Source organism: Melospiza georgiana, chromosome 3, assembly GCF_028018845.1.
Source record: "Melospiza georgiana isolate bMelGeo1 chromosome 3, bMelGeo1.pri, whole genome shotgun sequence".
In the NCBI taxonomy this organism is placed as follows: Eukaryota; Metazoa; Chordata; class Aves; order Passeriformes; family Passerellidae; genus Melospiza; species Melospiza georgiana.
The window spans coordinates 100,117,515-100,141,448 of record NC_080432.1 but is presented as its reverse complement, the minus strand read 5'-3'; the positions used below and the strand labels follow the sequence as shown (position 1 = coordinate 100,141,448).

The window sequence follows — 23,934 nt, the reverse complement described above, 5'->3', positions numbered from 1 at the left end:
GTCCCAGTTCACACCTCTGCTTTCATATGTGTTTGTGCTGCCAAGAAGGATTGTTAGTTTTAAACAGGCTCTGAAAGCAGCGGCCAGCATTCCAAAGGGAAACACAGGATGAGCTAGCGACAGCAGCCGCTTGGCATTTCCAACCCTGCAGTGCAAAAGGGGATGTGTTCTAAGCACTGAGATTTCTTGAATCTCTTGTGATTTTGTCAGGAATACAATTGAAAGTATCAGGATACGTACGCACAATCTCTCATTACTGTTTTAACTTAGAAAACAATACCATATCCTGTGCCAACAGAACTACTATGGGTTATGCAGAATTATTTGTCAGCTCTTTGGAATACCTTTCCTTTTCTGGACAATAAAATCACCATTTCTCCATCTTCCAGAGAACTTCTATTTCTTTGTCTTTAAACACTGTGTGAACCAGGTTATTCACCTATGACTACAACCAAGTCCTGCTACAAGTGTGGCATTCCCGAAAGAAGTATTTCTGCATTTTGATTTATCTCCCCTGGCTATAAAAACAGTGTGTGCTTTTAAAGTCTTTTTAACATCTCTCAGTATGTGACCATACTAATGCAATCCTTTGTGATAAACAGGAATTTATTAAAGCATCCTGATGTCAAACCAACTTTTTTTATACCTCGTGAGACAAAAAGTGAAGACTTCTTAGTTTATAGAAGCCAAAAAATACTCATAGATTATACAGATTAAGGTAAAATTTTTATAGCCTGTTTATCATGAAAGAGTTTAAAAGACTTGGGTGCAAACTAGCTTAAAGGCAATGCCATTTTCTGAACCTACAGTGTTTCTGCTAAAAGTGCAATAGGACACTGTAGGAGATGCAAATGCCTGCTAAACCGTGACAGCCTTAAGCAGTGACTGTAATGCATACAGCATGAAAAGCAATTTAACTTAATACCTCCAGTTCAGGTTTCAGCCTTGAGAAATCTGCATGTTCTATTTGTGCTTAATGATGTTGTACAGCATTTGATACTTTTTGGGATCATTACAGTGTCAACTCTCCCATCTTGGCCAACGGGAAATTAAATTCTGTTTTCCTTGTGATCCCAACTGGATGAAATAGTTGCAGAGCTGAATAAAGCCAGGGTCTGGTTATATCCAGAAATTCAAAACTGCTTTGACAATTTCAGCCTTTGTGAATGCCCCTAAAGAAGACAGGGAAGGAGGGTCTTGGTGTGGAGTGTGGGACCCAACAAGTGTAGTGGTGACAAGATCTGCTGGTGCCCATGGTGTGCTGGACTTATTCCTAACATGGAAAGGCACTTCAAAAATATGGCACTTTAGGGTGGAACCCTTCTCCTGTTCCTTGTCTGTAACCTCTGCCTGCAGACTGGTGTGAGCCATGGGCCATCTCTGGCTCCACCTTGTTCCTAGGGCAGTTCAGAAATGTCCTAGGACCAAAGCTGAGTGCAGACATCCATGTACCCAGCCAATGCCTTTGGCATCAGGCAGTCATGCTGGTGCTATAAATCTTCAAATCTTTTCCAACCTAGCCAGGTGAAAAGCAGCACTGGGAACTCCTTGAGGGCATGGAATTGTGGGAAAAGTAAAACATCTCTGGTCTTTCTCAGGCCAGGAGTTGTTGAGGCTGTGTCTCCTGTTTCTCATCCCAGTGACTGGGCTTTGATGCCCTAAAGTAGGCATAACCCTGCAACTCGTTGCTCATCCATGCTTCAAAGCACCAATGAAGCCCAGCCCACCCTACAGAGAGAACACCACATCCTGGATACTTTGCCAACAAGCCAAGTGGGTTTTAGGACCTACCACTCTGAAACTGGTTGTACTGGCAGCCCATGGTAATGCCTCTCATGGGCTGTGATGGTGGGACTGGGATTTGAGGGGCCTATTTTCTGCAGAGGTTTTGTGGGGAGCCCAACAGTTCTGATCAGCAGCTCTGTCACTGCACAGACAGAAAACTGGCAGCAACTTCTGCCCCTGAACATCTGCATCCTCTCTAGATTCTCTGGACCTGTCAGGCAAACAGGTTGAAATGGCTCTGGTTTGAATTAGTCACACAGGGAATACAAACACAGACATCAAAATGTCCTTCGAAAACAGAGTTCCCACCGAAGATAAAAGGCTGTGGAATAGTTTGTACAAGCCTAACTAATGGAGCTTTCACATCACAAATATGACCCAGGAACAAGTCACTGTTTTTCAGGGCATTGCCTGGCCTTTGCCTTTACTCAAAGCCATGCCAAGTGCCAGTCAGTGAAGGAGCAGGCTCTGGCACAGGCAGGAGGGAGGGAGATCCATCTCAGATGTCCAGTATAGACTTGACAGAGTAGTTTGGTTGGAAGGGACCTTAAAGACCATCTAGTCCCAAGCCACCTGCCACGGGCAGGGACATGTTCCACTAGCCCAAGTGGCTCAGAGCTCAACACGCCCTCTTTCAACAGCAACACCTCCTTCCAGCCCAACAGCAACAGACCACTGCCTCTCCACTGGCCTCTGCCCACCACATGCCAGTCCTCTAAAGGAGAACATATTACAAGGACGTGGGTGGCAGTGGTCAGTCAGCAGTTTATCAGGCTGAAAACAAATAGGGGAATCCTTCAGTTCCAGAAGAATGAAGGAAACACAAGATTTGCATCAGTCTGAAAAGTTTTGAAGGATTCATTAGAAAAAAGGGACTGCAGTCAGCCCAGAGTAAGGCTGCAGATCTGGGACTGAAACTGGACAGGTGGGAGAAATATTCACCATGCTAACAGGGAAACTGGTCCCCACACAGGAAACAAATTTTCCCTGGAATCACTCAGATGTGGTCATGCCTGACTAGAGCTGATGTTTCTAATATTTGTTTCAGATTATTGTTCCTTTTCCTTCTCAGAATATGCTGTGTTTTGCTTGTGTGACTTTTGCTATTATATAAACTAAAGTAACAATTTCTTCTTTTGTCTTATGCCCAGCAAATTGGGCAGCACACTTCACTGGGACCACAGAGCTCCAAACTGATGAGACAGGCATGAAAATGACAAGAGAAACCCCACTGTGTTTGCTCCAAGCCCAGCCACCAGAGCCACTGTGCTAAAAAGTGACCTAGAATTGCAGGTTAGGACCAAAGCCTGGTTCCCATATTTAGAATGGAATTGCATTTATAAAGCAGGTGCCAAGATCTTGAATCTGTTAGCTGGTTTTCTATTGAATATTTGAAATTTCTGTCATTAAATTTTTTTTTATTTGGAGGTGGGTATGGGAAAAGTATCTTTTTCCACTTTTAACACTAAGCCAAAAATCCCAAACCTTCTCATGGTCCTCTTCATTATCCAAACACAAAATAATTACCTCTCTCTCCCTTGAAGTAAGTATAAACATTCTCTGCAAGCTAAAATGCCAAAACAATCAGGGGCCAACTTTTAAGTACTAAAGGAAGTTTTACAGGTATGCTATATTTGACTGAAAGGAGAAAAAACAAGTATTACAGCAAAATGCTTCAGAGGAGTTAGCAAAGGATTGCATCTGGGTGGAGCCCTCGTGTCCTCCTCAGCCATTTCTTCACTCCAGTATCATGCAATGTTTTGTCACTTCACTTGTTGTGCTCTCCATCACGTAGGTTAATGCTTGCTCAGCTGAATTCTTCCCCCAAAGTAAACACAAGGATTTCATTGTAGAACTAGCATTTAGTGGTCTTGCAAGTTTTACACACAGTTTGTGTATATGAACAGAGTGGTATTTGTGGGAGGGAAACAGCTCTTATCAGAGGCACTGATACAGCTGGCAAAGGCAGTTTTTGAACATAAAGGTCCTTCTGAGATTTAACACATCACAACAACTTTGGTGGCATTGCTACCAAGATATGCTTCAGGTATTTGCTTGCAATACTTCTTCCCTGCCCCTGGGTCTGTCCACCCTCTGCCAGTGCTGTCAGGCCAGGGCCTGTTGCCACTGAGGCCGATTCCTGGGCAGAAGCTGGTCCTGCACACTAATGAACATCATTAATGAGCAGCAAATGGTGCACGTGCTCAAGGGCAAAAAGCTATTGCCACTCGACTGACTTGGGGGTGTGTTGCACTGGAACAAGCACAGATCAATCCCAACACATTTCTGGCTGCATGGGAAAAAAGACAAAGTTGTTTTCTTTCAGGTGACTGCTTCTCACACAAGTCCTTCCATCGGGGACTTAAAATCACACTTGTAGCCTTTGTTTAAACAGCTCCCAATTATAAACATGAAAGTGCAGAAAAAATTGAACAAGCAGACAGGACAGAAAAGTTGAATGAGCATTGGCTCTTCTTATTTTAATGAAGAAATATTTCAAGTTAATATCAGTGCATATTTAGAAATAGCATGTGATACTCCCAATGCCAAATACGTCAGCAAATTACAGTTTCAAAACTTTATAAATTAATGGCAAGGAAAAAAAAATGATTAACATAGAGAATAAGGTTCAAAATAAACATCCTGTTTGTTTGCTGCACTGTGTCAATTATATTTCTGGTACTTAAACAGCAAGAGAGATCCAATATTTCATGTAATTAGGCTCTCCAAAATAGCAGTTATTTTCCTACAAATGAATTAAGCATTTTGCATTTATTTTTGATGTATAATTAAATGTTATTCTTAGCTGTTACAAAGAAATTTAGCCATGTCAGAATAAAATTTCATTCCATGACTGAAAAAACACACTAACATAGGAACGTTGCCTTCTCATTATACCCACTGGTAACAGTCAGCTGAGAATAGGAAGAACTACATGTAAGCACATTTGGCTGTTACATAAAATGGCTTTTTTTTTTTTTTTTTTTGTCTCACAGCCTCATAACAATACTGTTTTTCAACATTGTTCCCAGTCATTGTTTTTAAAATGGTTCATCAACATATCCTGAATCAATCACCGATATAAATAACTCCAGTGACAAAATCCATTATGGAAGGACACAGAACTGCAAACTGAAAGTTGTACTGAATGATTTTAAGGTGGAACTGTAATTCCTCTGTAATACTCTGTTGAAAACAAAAACAAAAACAAAAACAACCCCACACAGTAAAACCTTAAATCAACTGGCAATGGTGGAATCTGAAAAACTGAGATATAATTTTAAGAGATGTTTAACTCTAACAAAGCAAGACAAATCATACTGAAGCTAGAAAAAGATGCACATTTAAAGCTTGCAAGTGTGATATAAAAATATTCTCTAGTTTTTTAATTTTGATACAGGAGTCCAATTCCCTAATGGAAGAAGATAAAATACATCTTCTTTCCTACCCCATTGGTGTATATATAGACTATTCCCTAGAATCAGGAAATGGCTTTCCCCAACAATGATACCAGTCTTGGGAATCTCAGACTTTCATAGTTTGTTGATTTTGCTTTTTAAAGTATATTTTCAAGCAGGTGAAATACTGATAAGATATGCATTTCATTGATTATTATCTACTGTGCAAACCATATATATCAACCCCATAATTTCAACCTAAGTGCAGTCTGCATGGCCTAGAACAACTCAAATCTAGTGGGATACTACAGCACAAAGATGACTGCTAGCCTATGGAACACCAGGCTAGATCAGGTCAGTGGGAAAGGCACACGCTCCAGATTTACCAGGAACACCTGGAGGTTCCTCGTTACAGTGATTCCATGCACTTCTCAAACAACAAGGTTTGCTTCCAGAAAATCGTGAGGTAACGGGAAACTTCTGCTTATGGCACATACACGTGGAGGAGGAGTGTGAGCTCAGCTGAATGCTCGTGGTGAGAGGGGTAATGCAGACACAAGGGAGGCTACAGGGCTTCTGGCCAGAAACAAAAACTTCACATTTCCTTACACTGCACACATTCCTTATGCACAAACGTGAGGTGCGCAAAAGAAGCTGTTTGCTCGGTACCATTTAATGTTTTGCATATGTAAAATAATCACCTAATACTGCAATATAATCAAAAGTCATGCACTAGATAAACAGAGCTTCTTCCCCATGAACAGTAGTTCTCAGGAACATTTTATGCTGCTTCTGGTAACATCTCATGATTTGCCAGCTTACACAGTCCCTTTTAAAGAACACAGTATTTAGTGAAAACTGAAGAGTGAAATTAAGAAAAAAAAGGAAAATTTTGATTTTAGTTGCGATACAGCTGGGATAGATGCAACTGAGCTGCTGTAATGCACCAAAGAGTAACAAAAATTCAACATGAATATCAGAAGAATAAATATATACCCTAAATTAATCTCTGTAAATACATTCACAGGTCCACATAAGACACCCTTATGCATAACTCATACTTTTTCAAATCTGCAGAGAGAGATAGATGTTAGCTCATGGGGAAAGCAATTTATCATATGACTCAGTTTATCTGTCATTATTCCAGCAAAAATCAGTAGCAAATTTGAAAATCTACATTTATTTTCCCCAGACCAACCACACAGAGGCTTAAGTCACAAAATCTATTATTTCCAATATTCGATCAATAAGGCTTTATTTACACTTTTTTTCTATAAAGTCAGGAAAAAATTTGGTGTAATGTGCAAGAAAAGACTGCACATTTCACTGATTGGAGACTAACATCTGCTTATGGTTTAATGCTAACCCACAGGCAGCCAATTAAAGTTCCATATATCCATGTTTTTACATATAGTTTCCTTCCTGATTCTGTCAGAAGCATACTAGCAGTCAGGCCACCTAAAAACAGCAAAGATGGCAAAGTTTTCTTGAGGCTTAGTTTGGAATGAACACTTTTCCCAGGGAACTTATTTCTTCTTTTAGAATCCTTTGCATCATAAAATTCTATTAGTAACCTATAAGCAGAGAAAAAGGAGATGGTCAGAGTCAGACAGTAACACATTTTAAGCAAACTTACTTTCATCCAGTAACTGCTTCTAACCAAACATTTTTAGTAAATGACTTCATAATATGTAGCAGCTCCTCTGTAACAAGTTCAAACAATAAGTACACCTTACAAATATGATGCATGTCAAAATACTCAACCTGAACCCTTGGAAGCATTAAGGCCATATTTTCCTTGTGGACCAACCACGACAGTGAATATAAAAATCGACAAGAATTGATTTCATTCAGCATTTAGCAAAAAAGTCCAGAGCACTGTACAATATTATATGACAAAACAATACACTGAGCACCAAAGGAGGAGGAAGTATCTTCATAAAATAAATTAATGAATAACAAGGACACCCAATACACTGAATATATTGGAAGCTAAACATGCAAGATGCTGCATTACTGGCTTAGTAGTAACCTTTTTCCTCCTAAAAACAGTAATAAACAGTAATAAAAACAGTAATAAACGGGTCTGGAAATTCTGAGGTTTTGTTTTAACTATCTCTAAATTTGCCTGACAGACTATTTGGTCCCAGGCAAGATGTTCCAGTGAACAGGAGCTTACAATGACACATGGATGATTCAGTTTTGTTCCCTTTCATTAGATAACTAAAGGGACAGACATTGGACAGCCTTTTATTTTACATATCAGCTACTTGTCTATTTAAATTAAATTCAGACTTTCTATTTTTCAAAAGTAGTGATCCTAAATGTCTAAGACACTTTAGTAACAATGTCATGTTTACAGATAGTCATGTTAACTTCATGAATTCAAAGTTCTCAGGAGAAATGAATACATTTTTTATTTCCATGGAGTGTGAGACTGGCAGAACAATATCAAAGAACCAGGGAAATTTCTGTCTCACTCAAAGTATTCAAGGATTTAGAAAGTAAACAGATTCACCTCCCTTAAGCAGGACTTCAGATCTGGCAAATTAAACCATCATCTCTCAAAGAATACTTAAATCCTACATTTAGACACAAAGTCCTTCTGGAGAACAAGGCCCCCCAGGATCTGCTGCATATACTCACTAGTGACCTTATCTGGAGATGTTGGAGGAAGCCAGGCACTTAACTTCTGCCACAATTCAAAAATGGACAAATGAAACTTCTACTTCACCTTGTTTCCCCAGTGAAGGTAGGAATTTTGGGGTTAACTGTGTTTTTATCCAGTCGCGGTCTGGATGAAAGATTTGTAAACAGTATTGGCAGAAGAGATTAGATCAAGACCTGCCCCTCTATCACTCCAACTTAACACTGATTACAAGGGCAGAATCACACTGCTTTTTCTTGCTTGCCTACCACAGGCATCTTACATTCCTGCACAGGACTTGACTACAAGAAGATGAATGGGGAGTATTCAGATGAATGAGTCTTGCCTGGAACATGGACTCACACTTCTTCAATCTAAAGAAGGACAAAACCTGAGGAATCCCAACCTTCTCAGCAAAAGGTATAACCACAAGGCCACATTATATTGTATTATAGTACATTAACAGGAGTACCAACATCATCCCTTTTCAGAGAGCCCTATAGCAGGCACCACTTGGAACACAGAAATCATGGGTATATTTATTAGTATAAAAGCAATAAGACAGAGTCTTGAAATAGAAAGTTCTCTGTATTTCTACTCACTTATCCTTTATTTCAAAACGCTCATGAAGCCACCTCCTCATATACATCTGCTCTTCTGGAATGTCCTTCAGATCAATTCGGTCAATGAAAATATGAACTCTTGGGCATTCCTTACAAAGAAACTCTAAGAAGAGAGCAAAACAACATGACTGAGTTACAAAAACACTGAGTTATAAATACACCAAAAAAAAATCTGACTGTAAGTGCCTTGGAAGCCCAACTTCAGTGCTCAAAAACCTTCCCTCCTTATGTTTGGATCCTGAGCGCTTCACTGAACTTAGAAACCATCTGGCCTCACACTTGAAATGGTGGACCACTATCATGCACAGCATGGAAGAACTGTCCAAATATGCACCTTGTTAACTGTAAAAGGCTGTGCTTGAAAATATTACCCTCTGCTTAGCAGCAATCTACTCACTCAATAGTGTCAGATACAGCAACTTTGATGTCATAAATCCTGCAATTTTGTTTAAAGTTAGTAATCCTCCTTGCTTGTCCTTTTTAAAATCTAAATTTAGTTTGCTGCTGAATGACAAAATTGGAATTATAGTGATTTCCCAAAGCATCTCCAAGAGAAAGTATGCTTCAGTTTAAGCAATAATCTGTAATTAAAAAGTGTAATAGGATAAAAGACTTAGAACAAAATGCTGCTTTCTATATTGTATCCCTTCCTTTTTTTTTTTTTTCTGTCTCACAAAGCCTGAGACAGCCCTATTGCCTCCCCCCTGCCCCCAAATGCCATCAATTTATCCCTAGACAAACTTACCAAGCAAGCATTAAGGACAAACAAAACTCCATTACTCAAATGGCCTTGTGGGATTTCTTACAACTAACAAGTAGTAAAAATACTGGGCATGATTACTGTAATATACTGCATGTTGTAAATGTGAAATCCTGCACAGTGTGTATTGGTAACCATTCACATTTATCAGTAGCAAGGGGAATGGCAGTAACCACAGTAGCCCCGGACAGAGATTTGCATGATGTGAGGATAGAAGTCCTCAGAAATTTGGATAGGAATCCTACTTTGAAAAGAGACCAGAAGTGCCTTCCTACAATACATGCAGGCAACAAATGTAACACAGACTGGGTGGTCCCTTTAGGTTGTTGACATTTTTCGGACAGCAGTGCAGATGCACAGAAGACTTTGACCCGTAACTGTAAGGGGTATCTGGAGGAATGAATCTGCAAATAAATTGTTACAGCATGTACATCTTTATTGTTGTCTGCCAAAGCAGATATCCCCCATTTGTTTTTCATCTTTACAGGATTATTGATTTGTAAGGACTCTGCTGTAAAAGCAGTCCTTATCACATACTAGAAATTGCTTTAAGGAATTTTAAAAGCCTGTTCATGCAAATGTGTGTGTGTACTTGCACAGGGGGAGGAAAGGAGAAGAGATAAAGAGATCCCTAAGGTCTAGAGGTGCTTGGATGCAGAAATCTGTAAGGTGCTGTGTGGCTGTGTCCGGACGTCGTGCACAGAGTCCACAGCATAAAGGGAGAACAGGGCCCCACAGCATCAGCTGGGGAGCTGGATGAGGGCTCCATCCAGGCACGAGTCTACCTCTTGGCCATGGAGCAGCAAGCATCTCTTGCCAAGAGGCTTCTGGTAGAACCTTCTCCCAGCTATTAGATGGCAGTTAAGTATATAAGATGGCAAGTTAAGGACCTGGAGTCTGGAATGATGGTACATGTAGACATTTCCTTCAGATTTATGTGCAGTGCTTTTACTAACCACAAAGAAATCTATATTATCTGAAAGAAATTTTTTTTCTCTTGCTTTAATGTGAAGAAGGGATTTTGCAGGGCTGTTTCTCTAAAGATACTATCCAGGCCACTACATGAAGGTCAGTGACTATATGGGCACCTAAAAGCATTCTATTAATATCTTAAAGTGACAGATGTATTATCCATGTCTTAAATGCTTATAATGTTCATGATGTACAAATCCTCTTTTGAGTGGCATTACCTATTAAGTGGAACATTCTAATCATATGCAAAACTATCTAGAAAACAAATGCTTGGAAGCCAGATGATCTGGTCTTTCAGAAAAAGTAATAAGCTCCTATATAAAGCATCTATGGTATGCATATTCAGTTAGAGCTGAAGATTGAGCTCCAAAAGATACTTTAAAAATTCTGTGCATTGTATAGTGTATGTTTCTTTTGCTTCATAGCACATGGGCTGTTCTGCATAGGAACAAATAAGTCCTTATTGATGTTACTTATAACTCTGTCATAAATTTTTAAGGAAAATTATAAACCAATCAAAACTCAAGACATAAGTATTTAAAAAGAAACGCTTTCCCCTACCAAAGCTGAAGTGTAGCAATTCTATAATTCTACTTAGAGAAAAAAATCCCCTCCTCAAATACGTGAGTGCTGCTGCTGGCTTTCACCTCCGGCCCAAGTTCCAATGCAAGCTGATTCTTACCAGCTCCCACTCTGGTCTTCTTCAACTACTCTAAATTGAATCCCCATATGTGAAGGTCCTAAATTTTGTCATTATTTCCAACCTTTTATGAATCCCTGCTTTTTCCAACAACCTCACCCTCCCTTTTGAGTTTGACTTAGTTCAGCCTCACTCAGGACTGTGTGATCTGCTACTTCAGGTACTACCCTGGGGAAGGTCATGATTCCCACACATTGATTCAAAGTCCTTTTATCCAAAGTCTGGATATTCAGGGCATCTGCAGATGACTATAATGCATGCAGTCAGCCAAGTCAGTCAAATACTGACTAGTATTTAATTATCCAATTCATGTCAGTGTTTAATGCAACTAACCAATCTACAGTGTTACAGCAATCACATAAGAACACCATTGGATAAGGACAACATATTGGAGGTTGATTGTGAGAAGAAACAGCTGGATTTTATCACCATAACCTCCAAAAGTTTGTGGTGGTCCCATGACCCTTAATTTCACATTAGCTTAACTCCCAAAAGACTTATGTAATTAAGCTAAGAAACAAAATCTTATTGAAGCAATTTATTATGCACAAATTACATCCAACTTCAGGGACACCAGCCCTTAAGGCCAACATCTGACAAGCTTTTCAGATTCCTAAACTTGCCAGAATTTGTTATAATTAACAGCAGGAACAAGCAAGCCTGAACTTTCCTTCAAGAGACAAAACAGAAATGCACATCATACATTACAAGCAAACATTATGTTTGGGATAGCATTAGTCAAGAACCCTGTACAATTTGGGTTAAATGAACACTAACAACTTTTGTGTGGGAGCCAAATGGACTGGCTTTCGTGTGGGACATAATTTCCTAATAAAACCTTCTATCCGGCTAAATAACAGATACAAGCACAAAATGTTTATAATGCTTCTAGTGACCAAGCACAGCAGAAAGAAGGAATTGAAAATTGTAATAAAGTGCATTAAACATTTTTTGTTATTGAACTGTGACACTGAACTGTATCCCTCCTTCGGTGAGACAGGATTCACACTAACACAAGGCTTCAGAGGGGGGACCAATGCAGCACTGGAATTAACAAATGAAGTGCAACAGACTCCAGGAAAGAAATTGAATCCAAGGAATTTTTAATTGTAAGCCAATATTTGAGGCTCCTACAAAATTCTACCAGTTCTCAACTGCTCACCTTCAAATGCCAATTAATTCTCTTTGGAATTACTAACATTACCAAGGAAACTGGGGGAGGAGAGAAGCTCCGAAACACGGATTTTCTGTAAATGAGAAGGGACAAACAACAGACTACCTTCCCCTTCTGAACCACATAAATTCATTCCACCACTCCAAATTATTTGCCTTGTCCCTTAAGAAAGTTGTGACAGCAGTGTTACACTTAAACAGATATTCCAGTTTTCAGTTACTAATGAAGTCTATTTTTATATGCACTTTAAATATGACAGCAATAAAGTAGCTCAGGTTTCAACCTCCTACACCGACTCTTCCACTGCAATGTAATTGTTGCCAAAGTCCTTCAAAATTAAGAACGGACAAACTGAGGCCTTCTGTCTACTTTGAGAGCCCTCAAGTCTCTCTGTTTTAATAATTTCAGTAATATTTGTGATAAACTGATAGTGATATCACAGGAAAAAGAAATCTGAATAATGTATATTTATTCTAAATAACTAGCATTTCAAATGTGTAAAAATACATCTCTTCAGTAAGAGAACATGGTATATTGTGATTTGTATAGTTTTACAGGCATAGCCAGCAGAGTCACTCCTCTAAACTGTAGATTCTTTCCCCACTTCTTAAACTTCCATTAGTCTGGACTTCGACATTCAGCTACCAAAGCAGTTTGTAAACTACGTCCTCTTCAAAGAAAGAAACCCCATCTCTCCACTTCCATTTACTTTGTACACGAAATTAACAATCAAACAGCAAAACAAACATAAATTGAAGTGCTGTGTTGTTTCTCAGCTTCATGCTTTCCATCATCCCAAGCTGAGCTGACAGGAAACTATTTCACGACTTGCTCTAACAAAATAAAGCAGCAGTAGAGCAAAGCAGCGCTAGACAGGAAAGCAAACATCCCGGGCCAGTGGAGCTTGGTCACAGGAATGGCCCCGGGCAGCAGCAGAGGAGCAGCACCTGTGAGTACCTGTGAGTAGCGAGGACGCAGCAAGTGTGGAGGGGATGCTGTGCAGCCCAGAATGAAGCTCACAGCCAGGAAACAAGCCTGCACTTGAGGAACAGAGCTCTCAGGAATGCTGCCAGTACCTTGTGCAAGGACTTACATGCACACAGAGATCAGTGCGCGCCTCCGTGCACAAGGGGCACAGTGTAAGGAGGGTACAGCTCAGGAGATGGGGGATGTTTTGAACTGAGAAATAGGATGCACTTGCATCATTATTAGGCCAAGGTGCTGACCACGAAAACTGAAAAATCAGGGACAGTTTCTACTGGCAGTTGGGCAAGACTGAAAGTCAGAAAAAGCAACTTGCTCAGGTGGATGTAACACGAGGTGGATGTAGCTAAATTCGCTGTGGGGGCAGATTCAGAAGTGCCTCTGTACCAACATGAGAAGCCTAAATATGAGGTCATTACAAGAATTACTGGCACCTAGAAATCACTCCTTCCTGTAACACAGGCATCCTGGTGGGCTTGCAGGAGTGGGCAATGTTAGGAGACTACCAGGAATGACAGAAGAGGCTGTAAAAGTGAGGGTAGGGTGCTGTGCATGAAAGATTATATGAAGTATAATAGCTTTATATTATAAGGGGACAAAAGCACAATAAAGTCCTTGTGGATAGAAAATCCAGATTCTACTAGAATATATATATAAGATAAATAATAAAATTACTTCCAAGTAAGCTTAATAATAGTGAGCAGAAACTGTGAAACCAGACTGAGACCTGCAAGTTCAGGAATGATAGCAGGAGGCTGAGATTCTAGCTACCTTTATTGAACTGCATTGATACTTCAGCAGGATAAGCAGGGAAAAAAATCCCTAATAAACCCAAACCAAGATGACCCAAACAATTGGACAAAAACATCAGAGAAGAAAAAACAATATTTCCTGGAAGAACTAGTAAGTTAGAAAACCCACAAGAAAAGATGCTGTTGCTGGTGTGGTCTTGCTCTGCAACCACAATACAATTAATTTCAGAGCTGTAGAGAAAGGATCCAGCACAGAAATGCAGAATTCTTTGGGGTTGGCCTCTTCTCCCAGGCAACTAGTGATAGGGCAAGGGAAATGGCCCCAAGGCACAACACAGGAAATTCAGGCTGGATGGATATTAGGAAAACCTTCACTGAAAGAGTGGTCACGCATTGGAACAGGCTTGCCCAGGGAAGTGGTGAGTTTGTAATCCCTGGAAGTGTTCAAAAAATAAGCAGATATGGCACTTTGTGATAAGGTTTGGAGGGTGTGGGTGGTGTTTGGTTGAACTTCATGATCTTAGAAGTTTTTTCCAACTTTAATGATTCTATGAATTAAAGGAAGTACACAATGGGAGGTAAGGCAAAGTGTCAAAACACCCTATAATATACAGTCCAAAAGAAGGCAACCTAGAAGCTATTAGAAAACTCACCAAATACCAAACCCCAGAAAAACTTGTAATAGAAGCTTGCATAAAAGATGTGTAACACTGCAAAAGGAAAAGTCTGTGTGGGTCTGAAAACAAGCTGTATGACTTTAATGGGAAAATCAAGGAGGCTACCATGATACTCATACCTTCTTCTCCGCTCTGAGGAATGGAAAGCTCATCCAAATAAGGAAAAACCACAAAACTACTCAGGCCAAATGTAAACATAAACTTAAGAGGACTGAAAATGAACTTGAAAAATGGAAATTTTAACTTTTTTCAGTATATTAAAAGCAATAAATTTGATAAGCCACTGGTAGGACTGCTGGATGACAAAAGTGTGAAGAGCAGCGCTCATAGTCAAGTATAAGCCCATGCAAGAGAAGCTCATATATCTGCTTGCATAATTCTTTATTGTTGAAAATGTTTGATTCCTACACCCACAGCATTCTTTGTACCAGATCATTCAAAGGAACTAGATCAATAAGTAAACAGACAGAAAATATTAGACTAAATATAAATAAACAAGTCAGATGTCAGGAAGTCACCAAGACCAGACAGCATTCATCCAGAAGCTCTCAAATGTGGAATTTAAAAACAAAGATGTGTAACCTATCATCACAAACAGCCATTGTGCCAGAAAAATTGAGAGTTTCCCTTCTACAAATGAGGACTTTAGAGATGATGCTGGGAAGTACAAAAATATAGACCAGAGTCTTACATCACTGGGTAAGATAATAGGTCTGTAACAAAATCACACAGATAATCACAGTCTGTTGAAAAAGATTTGGTGGGGATTCTGTAAAGGGAAATCCTGTCCCATCAACTTGCTGGATTTCTACAACAGTGTCAAGGACCAGGTGGATAAAGGGGATTCACTAGACATGATATTTTTGAATTTTCATAAAGCTTCTGACAGGGTTCCACATTGAAGGCTATTAAAAAAATTAAGCTGCCACAGGATTAGAGGAAATGATGTTTTAAAGACTGAAAGCTGCTTAAAGGAGAGGAAGCAAATGGAAGGCCTTAGGGATGGAAAGGACTTGGCCACTGGGGTCCTCCAGGATCGATGCCAGGACTGGTTTTACTCTGTCTCATGACTGATGAGTTGAAGAAGGGAGCAAACTGTGAATGCTCCAGTTTTTCACATTTCTTTCAGAAGACTCTGAGCTCTTTTGGGTAGTCAAATGTTGGCTGAACTTCAAAAAGCCCTCAAAGCTGAACAAACAGGGTAAAAATGTGGCAGCCAAGCTTCAGTGTAAACAAACATGGGGAAAAAAAATAACCGAAACCCTGATTACATGACGCTTAACTTGGAATTGGTGGTTACAATCCGGGAGTTGCTGACCCTTCCCTAAAATCATCCTCTCAGCAGCAACCCCAAATCCCCCAAATACTGGGCAGCTTGAGGAAGGACATCAAGAACAAGGCAAAGAGAGCCACTATACAGATAAAGAATATGAATCCCTATTTTAAATATGGTGTGTAGTTCTGGTCTCTGCATCCGAAGGAGGATGTAGTGGACTCAGAGAAGGCCACAGAAAAGACCAACTAAAACATTTAAGGAGGAAAAGTACCTCCATTACAAAAAAGGAGACATGAAAAAGGCAAATTTTCAGTTTGGAGAAGGGAAGCAGAACAAAGGATATGACACCTTTAAAAAATTATATATATATATATATATATTTATGTAAAATAAATCCTGAAGATGGCAGATAAGAACTATAGATCCATAAATCCTGAAAATTCAAGGGTAAATAATCATTTGCCTGTATCTTCCTGAAGATGCTGAGATCTAAAAAATCTTAGAAAATGGTATCTATAGTTTGCTACACTGATATTAACAATGGAGAGCAGCACAGTGTCACTGTAAGTTGTCTTGCTCTTCCAAGATGGCCTCTGATGAAGACCCACAGAACTTGCACATTATAGCTCACTGAAACAATCTTTGAGTGGCTTTAATGTGTTATTCTAACAGATGCAGTCTGGCCTTTGTACTGCTCTGTAACAATATGTGAATATTGTATGTTGGCTGAGTTAGCAGGAGGTTTCCTACAAAAGTGTAACAGCTTTGATCAACAGGCTGTCAGGAACAGAACCTGGATCAGATTAGGTCTCTGGATTACATCGAAAGGGTATCCCATCACTGGTAACTAAAAGTGAGCAAATTCAGGAGATATCTGTGTCTTTCCTGGAATATTTTTAAAGTGTCAGAAGTGAAAAAAAGGCAACAAAAAATACAAGGAGTGGACCAGTTCAAAACTATGCTCTCTATAGCAAAAAAACAGGATCTGTTAGGAACTATGCCAGTGCTGCTAGCATTGATGTTTTTGCCTTCCTTTCAGTCTGTTTTGATAACAGGGAACAGCACCACAGAGTAGAAGGAAAGGATTGTGATGCATAAAACCCCCAAAAATAAACACAGACTCTCAAAGCAGCAACATATTTTTGGCCAAATCTGACGGTGTGAAGAAGTTAAAGTTGTTTTTGTTATCCTCAGGGTTTAGATACACTTTTGCATAAAGATCGGGAGTTTCTTGAGCCTTTGTAAATAAATGGCTGCTTGGGGAGTGGAATGCTTCCTCTCACATGTGCACGAGGTCCAGGGTGCAGGGTAATTTTATGAATCTCCAGTGTAAATACTTTCAAGAGCCTCTTGTGTAGCAGAGGTTTCCTGATGACCATTTGTTTTCAAATAGAAAATTCCCAAAGGGAAGCTCCAGATGTTTACCTTCAGTAAAAGCTGCTTGGGAATAACTGAGATACACAATAATCTGGTTTATAATCAGAGAACACATGCCTGGGGCTCAGAAGGAGTTGCAAAGGGTCATTACCCCCACCAAGGGGGTGTGAGCACACAGACACAGTGCCCACAGGTGTCTGTGATTTGGGAAAAGTTAGACACATTTAGGATCACCTGAATCTTACATTCTTCCTTAGGCATCCAAGATTGTCTGATGGTGGAGACAAGAAACTGAGTTACAGGAATTCCAAACACAGCTGACATCTTTGTGTCCTTGTTTTCAGATGGATAAAGAAGCAGAGGTGCTACTATGCTCAGACTGACCTTCATTTTCTCTGATGAACTACATCAAGGCTTTCATACACTCCCATAAACTGATGCTGCCCTTCAGTGACATGTTGTTTTTGACCAGAAGTACAATGTTCAATTCTTACAGTATGAAAGGTCTAATCTACATCCTTTCTCTGGTTACTCTAAAACAAATGACATTTACTCTTCAATATTCTTCCATGCAATAGAAGATGACAGCTAGCACAGATCTGAAAAGATTATTAGTAATTTATAACTCTAAAACTTCCTTTGGACTGTTTCATACTTCTGTTAATATTTATCAGCTTAATAATTTAGCTTTTTAATTCTTTCCTTGATGGTTACATCTGTATCCATGTGCTTGTTATCCTTCTTTGGACCTGGAGAGACAATGGATGTTAACAAATTTGGGCCACAGTCCAGACAAAGAATGTTTTCTATCTCTCCAGTTTATTTTCTATAGTCTTGTCTTTTCTATAGTCCCTGTCTAACTGGGTTCTAACAAAAGTACAAGCTTTTGGAAAAGTGTACTTTCCCCGAGGGAAGTTAGGCCAGTCTGACCTCCTCAAATTATACTGATCAAAGTGATGTACAGATTTTCAGAAATGCTCACATACACAGGCTTTCAAAGTGTTTGTTCTGGAACTGATATACAGCAGAGTCAATAACTCTCAAGAATTCCTCTGACTTCTTTAAGGCAGAGTCTATATATACTTGCTATTTTTATTCAGTGTTTATCATTGTCACATGCTGCTATTTCACACACTCTTTCATCTACAATGGCCAGATAAATACCATCTGGTTACACTAAAGCCTTCAGGCAGAATAATAAAGATGTAGATGTGTACATAATGCTCTTTCAGGTGCAAGAATGATAACAGTTCCCATGTCCCATGAGACCTGCCTTTTAACACCAGACAAAGCTGGATGAACGTTTAGCACATTTATTCAGAAGGGGGGAAAACCACATTCTCATCCTTTCTTCCCAAAATTATTTCTGCTTTTCACTTGATGACAGTGTAGTAAAACAGTATCAACAAATTCAAAAGTTTCTTGTCCTCCTTTTCCCTTCTAAATAGTTCTTCCAGACTTCTTCCAGACTAGGATGTCCTTCAGCTGTGCTGCAATGCCCATATGATTATTAGCATCTTATTCTAATGACCACAAATAAAGAGTGCCTAGCAGCCTGGTCCTCCCCAGGCAGGACCATGATGTTCTGGCACTAATGATCTGGACAAGCCATCTTCAGGAGTAGAGAGAGGGGAGAAATCTGTGGGAAATTGCTATTCTTTGGAAAGGCTGCCAGGTGCCAGATTAACTTCCACCAGAAATGTACCAAGATCCAAACTTGTAATAAAGGGAATGAACAAATGGTAGGAAAAAAAAAATCCATCCATTGGTTACAACTGGATGTGAAGCAACAGCAGAAAGCAACATCCCTGTGTAAAGCTAATCTAGTCTTAGTCACTGTTGAGGACTAATCAAATCTGATGTCTTCTAAAACAAACTTGCCACTGAAAAGTGCCAAAAAAATATCAACACGTGTAAGTAGTGACAAAAAGCTCAACACATTTGGAAGTATACAATTTGCCTGCTCTAAAATGGCACCATGTTATATCAGGTATGTTTGGCATATGTTTGGCAATGTTCTTATGGTGAAACCTATACTAGCTGTGTTTTAATCCTATTGAGCAAGTCAACAGTATATTTTAAATTGCTGGACTTAAAAAAAATTCAAAAATTGAATTTTGCTAAGAAAGACTACTTAGACTAAAAGCTGCATACTACAAAATTTAAAAAGCAATTCACCCTTTCTTCAGATTTTTTCCCCGTTCACATTTTCCTAACAATTTCTCAGGCAAAGTGTGATAGCACTCCTCACACTAAAGTCACTAAAAAGTTCATTTTAATCCGTTTTGTTTACTACTGAACACAACAGCCAAGAGCTGATGATGTCCCAGGTAAGTATGGGTTTTTCCTAAAATGGCATAGGCTCTTCTGAGGAATTGAGATTTATAGAATTGAAAGCAAAATGCATTTCAAGAAACACTGTATCTGTGTGGAATTCAGATTTCATTCACATGGGAAATGTCATAGTATGGGAAATAAAGTCCTCAAGTAAAGTTGTGTTTATCAGAAGTTTGTTTTCCATGCAATAAATTTCCATCAGTGTTGCTGGATTGAAAAAGACATGTCAACCTTATCTTTTAAAAATTACCAGGATTGCACTGCCATTTTATTCCGATGAGAATGAAAAACAAAATTCTCAACCAGCCCTGACACAAATATGAAATGTTCATATGAAATAAGATGTGCTTTTCATGTGTGCATAACTCAATTTAGCACTGTGAAAGAGAAATAATGCTAAAAAATGTCACATGCATAAGTATGCCTAATTCATTTCTTGTTATGTTCCTGACAGACCAGTTGCTGGACTTCTGCATAATGAATGGTGCAATGATCTTGATCTCATACAACAGAAATTGTTTTTCTGTCACTTTGAGTCTGGAGAGCCCAAAAGAATGACAACTATGTTCCACCCTGTAATTCATAAAGTGTTCCTAATCTACATAATTTATATTATATGAAATACATGTGACTGCCACAATAGCATGGAATGTGATGTTGATCTATCACGGATCTATCATTTATCTGCTCTGTAAGGGGTAACAGCTGGTTGGCTGCACTTCATTCTGTATTACTGCCTTATTTTTACCCCATGGCTGAGCCACTAATTACCCCAGCCCTAACAGTAAGCCTGGCTGAAAGATATGCCTGGAGTGCTGCCATGGAGGCTCCAAAAGGCTGGAAGTGGAGTGGCCACCCCAAAGCATCCGATTCCTGCCTGACACCAGGGAAATTCAGCTTGTTGGTTCCCCTTCCATAATTACATCATGCTTCATGCAGACCATAAGGTTCAATAGGTGAAGAGGTCTTGTAAGGAATTTGAACATTTGCCATCTTATCATTAGGTAATGACATTTTAATAGTTTAATTAACCATTAGGCAGTGAGAAGTTCAGCATGAGAATGGCTGAAACTGCCTAGTAATTAAGTCATGAAACAAGATATGCTGCAGGGAAGGAGAAACAATCCTATTTGTTTTGAAGGGGGTCTTAGGGTTGGGTGATGGGACAAGAGGGAGGCTGCTCAGTCTACAAAGGTACAATAAAAGGGACAGAAGGCATTTAAAAAAACCAAAAAACTGTAAATAATAATAAGAACTTTTGATATTAAAAATGCCCCATTAGGAACAAGATGTACATAAAATAAAACCATCCTAAGATATGACAGTAAAATACAAGTGTTGAGCTAATATACAGTGTTGACAGTGTTGTTTCTCACCTATCCTGAAGAATTTTAAACAGGGTGAAGATGTAAAAATAGACAACTGCAGAACTTCTAATCAACTAGCACCTGGGAAGCAGTGCATGTGACACAAGGAGTTACACCTGCTAATGAAGTGACATGGAAAGAACTGCACTACAAACTATTTTTAGCGGCAGAAGGAACAAGTCCCAGTGACACTGGGTGAGCTGAGGAGCAGAGAGTTAGGTAAGTTCCCTGCAGGTCTCTCAGTCTACACCGATCCCTCAGCCAAAAACTCTGGATTGCTCTGTGGAACTACTGTAGCTGTTTTTTCAACTTGGTATTTGTAGTGCCAAAGACTCAAAAGTGCCACTTTGAGCCAACCAGCAACAGACAGTCAGGCACAGATACAGCTGAGTAACACAGCAACTACAAATGGAAAGAAAGATGATACCTGGCACTCCAGTAACAGCACAGGCAAATTATTTACTTAGGAATAAATTATCAGTCCACCACCAAGCATAATAAACAGCAAACCCTGAAGTTCTCTGTCCCTGAGTTTTTCCCAGCAGAAACTCCAGAACATGTTTTCTGGTTACAATACTCAAGGAATGTAAAATCAATCTGATTTTCTTAAGGTCCTTAAAGGTGGGTAGTTTAAAGTACTAAAGCAAGTGAAGCCCACTTGCATAAAATGCTGTTGAGTGTTTGTAAGATTATTGGCTGTGTGCAGCAATTTGAAAATTTGTCAGTAGAATACTACTGCTATGCATTTTACCTTTAAAATATGTGCACTTCAGCAATTAGATGTACATGTGTATATGTATACATATGTAGCACAGCAGAGGAAGCGAGAGAGAATTTTAGATTATGCCAAATCCCAGTGCTAGAAGAAACATGAAGGTAAATGGACTCTGCTGCCTATGTCTCCAAGTTCCTTTTGACTGCAAAGGGCAATTGTATGTAGAACTGGAATAGGGAAGCAGAGGGCAAAGGTGTCAAAGGTAACTCCTGTAAAAGCCCAACGATTAAAACAATGCCCTGCCAGGAGGGTATAGGATGGCTGAAGTGCTGTGGAGATTATCTTCAGAGCATTTCAAAGCACCTGAAGTTGGTTCTGTATATAAACAAGCATACAACAGCTACAGTATGTCTCATAAACCTCAACTCACCTGTCATAGATGGTGCCAGTTTTCTTTGCCCTTTGTGGTCCACAGTACCTTCATAAGCCACAGTCACATCATACACTGCATCCAGATATTCTTTCATGGAGTCAATGGCTACATGAGTCGCCTTCACCCGTGGAGTCAGCACATGCTTTAATATAGCAAGTCCTAGAGGGAAAAAATAAAAAATAACTACAGTGTTTGAAATTAAACTGGACTATATCCACAAAAGGAACATCACACCAAGGAATGTCAGCATCTCCATTCAAAATCACAAGAGCTTTATTTTCAATGTCAATTCTCAGTTGAGAGTGTGCATGTGTACTCACTGCTTATGCTCTACTGAACATATGTAGAAGATGAAACAGAAATCCTAAAGGACATTAACAATAGGAAGGCTGCTCAGTAAGAGGGACCTTCTTTACAACTCCTCACTAGAAGTAGTGATGGTTTCAATGTGGCTCATGAGTGATGACACAGCACTTCTCTTTATTGTTTATGTGTGTCCAGCTGAGGTGGAAAAAAAGAGCAAATCATCTGAGAAATACTAAACATACATAGCACCACCTCCTGAAATTCTGTATCAGAAAAAGATTTCACAGATAATCACAGAGAATTTTAAGCACACCTAATGCTCATCCAGCATTTTACTTCCCAAGGACAAAGCAATTTAGTGAACATACTGAATCCTAACCTACTCACTATCCCAGCAGAATCTTAGCAGCAGTGGGGCAAAATACAGCACTGAGAACCAAAACCAAGGAGGAAATCTTCTGTGCTTCTCTGCAAACAATCTGTTACAATTGCCTTGGCTACTGACAAACTCTTCGCAACAGAAATCAACTTTTAACTTTTCCAGGCCAAGCCACAGAGATAGGTATGTCAAGGACACATGAATATCAGGTTTAACATCACATCACACATCTTAACAACAGTATTTCATATCCATGTTTACTTCAGTTGACCACTTCCACTTAGACCATACTTAAGAACATTAATACACATTGACCTCAAGAGTAAAAACCTGGTTCTTTTTCCAGAATTTTAATAAACAATGACTTTGCAAAATTAAAACCAGCAAGCAAATAAGCCCAAACCCAAAACCTTTTCTTCACCTGAACACAGCTCTTCCACATTTACTTGAAAGGGATTCTAGGGAAAAAAAAGCATGCTATGTAAAATTTTTCAGTATTTTTCTATGCGTATCTTTCTCAAACAGAAGTATCAGAATAAAATTGTGGCTTTTCATTTCTAGTCTATTTTTCATTGGCGTACTCTTCAGTCCATTTTTAAAGAACCATCCATTGGTGAATCTACTGGTTCCTGGTGGGTGAACAGGAAATTTTTCTGAACCAAAGTATTGTGCTATTGCTTTTGATATTTTTCTTCTTGCTAAATCAATTCAAAACATTCTATATTATGTCCTGATTTTGTACTGAACTCCCTTGCTGGATAAAACATACTTTGATCTAACTTTATGAAAATATCTAGTGAACATTGTAAGATAATACTCATCTCTACACCACTCTTCACATTCTTAAGAGTTGATCATTTCAATATAAATCACTATCTTGATTTTTTAATATTTGCTAAGAATCTCCTTGTCTAAATGCAAAGATAAAAGACTTTTTATTAGCACTCCTTCTGAAGCCATTGTTCCATGCCTTACCGGCAATAGTGATAACTGTCTATAAAAAATGTTATATGGATCATGTAAATATTTTGAAGCATAACATAGTGGTAGTGTTTTCTTAGCTTGTGAACTGTTACATCAAACAGCTAATTATGTTATGTTTCAAAATGTTTACTCTGTAAATGAAGCTCTGAATATTCTTGTGCTGTGTCAGCAATGATATTAGTGTGGACATGACACTCAACACAACTCTTGCTGAGCCAAATTCCCAAACATATTCTAAAAACACTGTCATTCCTTTCCTTCCTAACTCATCTTCCCCTTCACCAAACT

At 39.2% G+C, this 23,934-nt stretch overlaps 1 protein-coding gene across 1 annotated transcript in view; it reads right to left on the bottom strand.

Annotated features, from left to right (window-relative positions):
• Positions 1-4,233: 4,233 nt before the first annotated feature.
• Positions 4,234-23,934, bottom strand: part of AGPAT5 (1-acylglycerol-3-phosphate O-acyltransferase 5) — a 55,593-nt gene continuing 35,892 nt past the window's right edge. The window contains exons 6-8 of the mRNA XM_058020584.1: positions 21,975-22,136; positions 8,433-8,556; positions 4,234-6,757 (exon numbers count right to left, since the gene is read on the bottom strand). Of these exons, the coding sequence (XP_057876567.1) occupies positions 6,532-6,757; positions 8,433-8,556; positions 21,975-22,136 (512 nt within the window). The 3' untranslated portion in view covers positions 4,234-6,531. The remainder of the gene's footprint in view (positions 6,758-8,432; positions 8,557-21,974; positions 22,137-23,934) is intronic.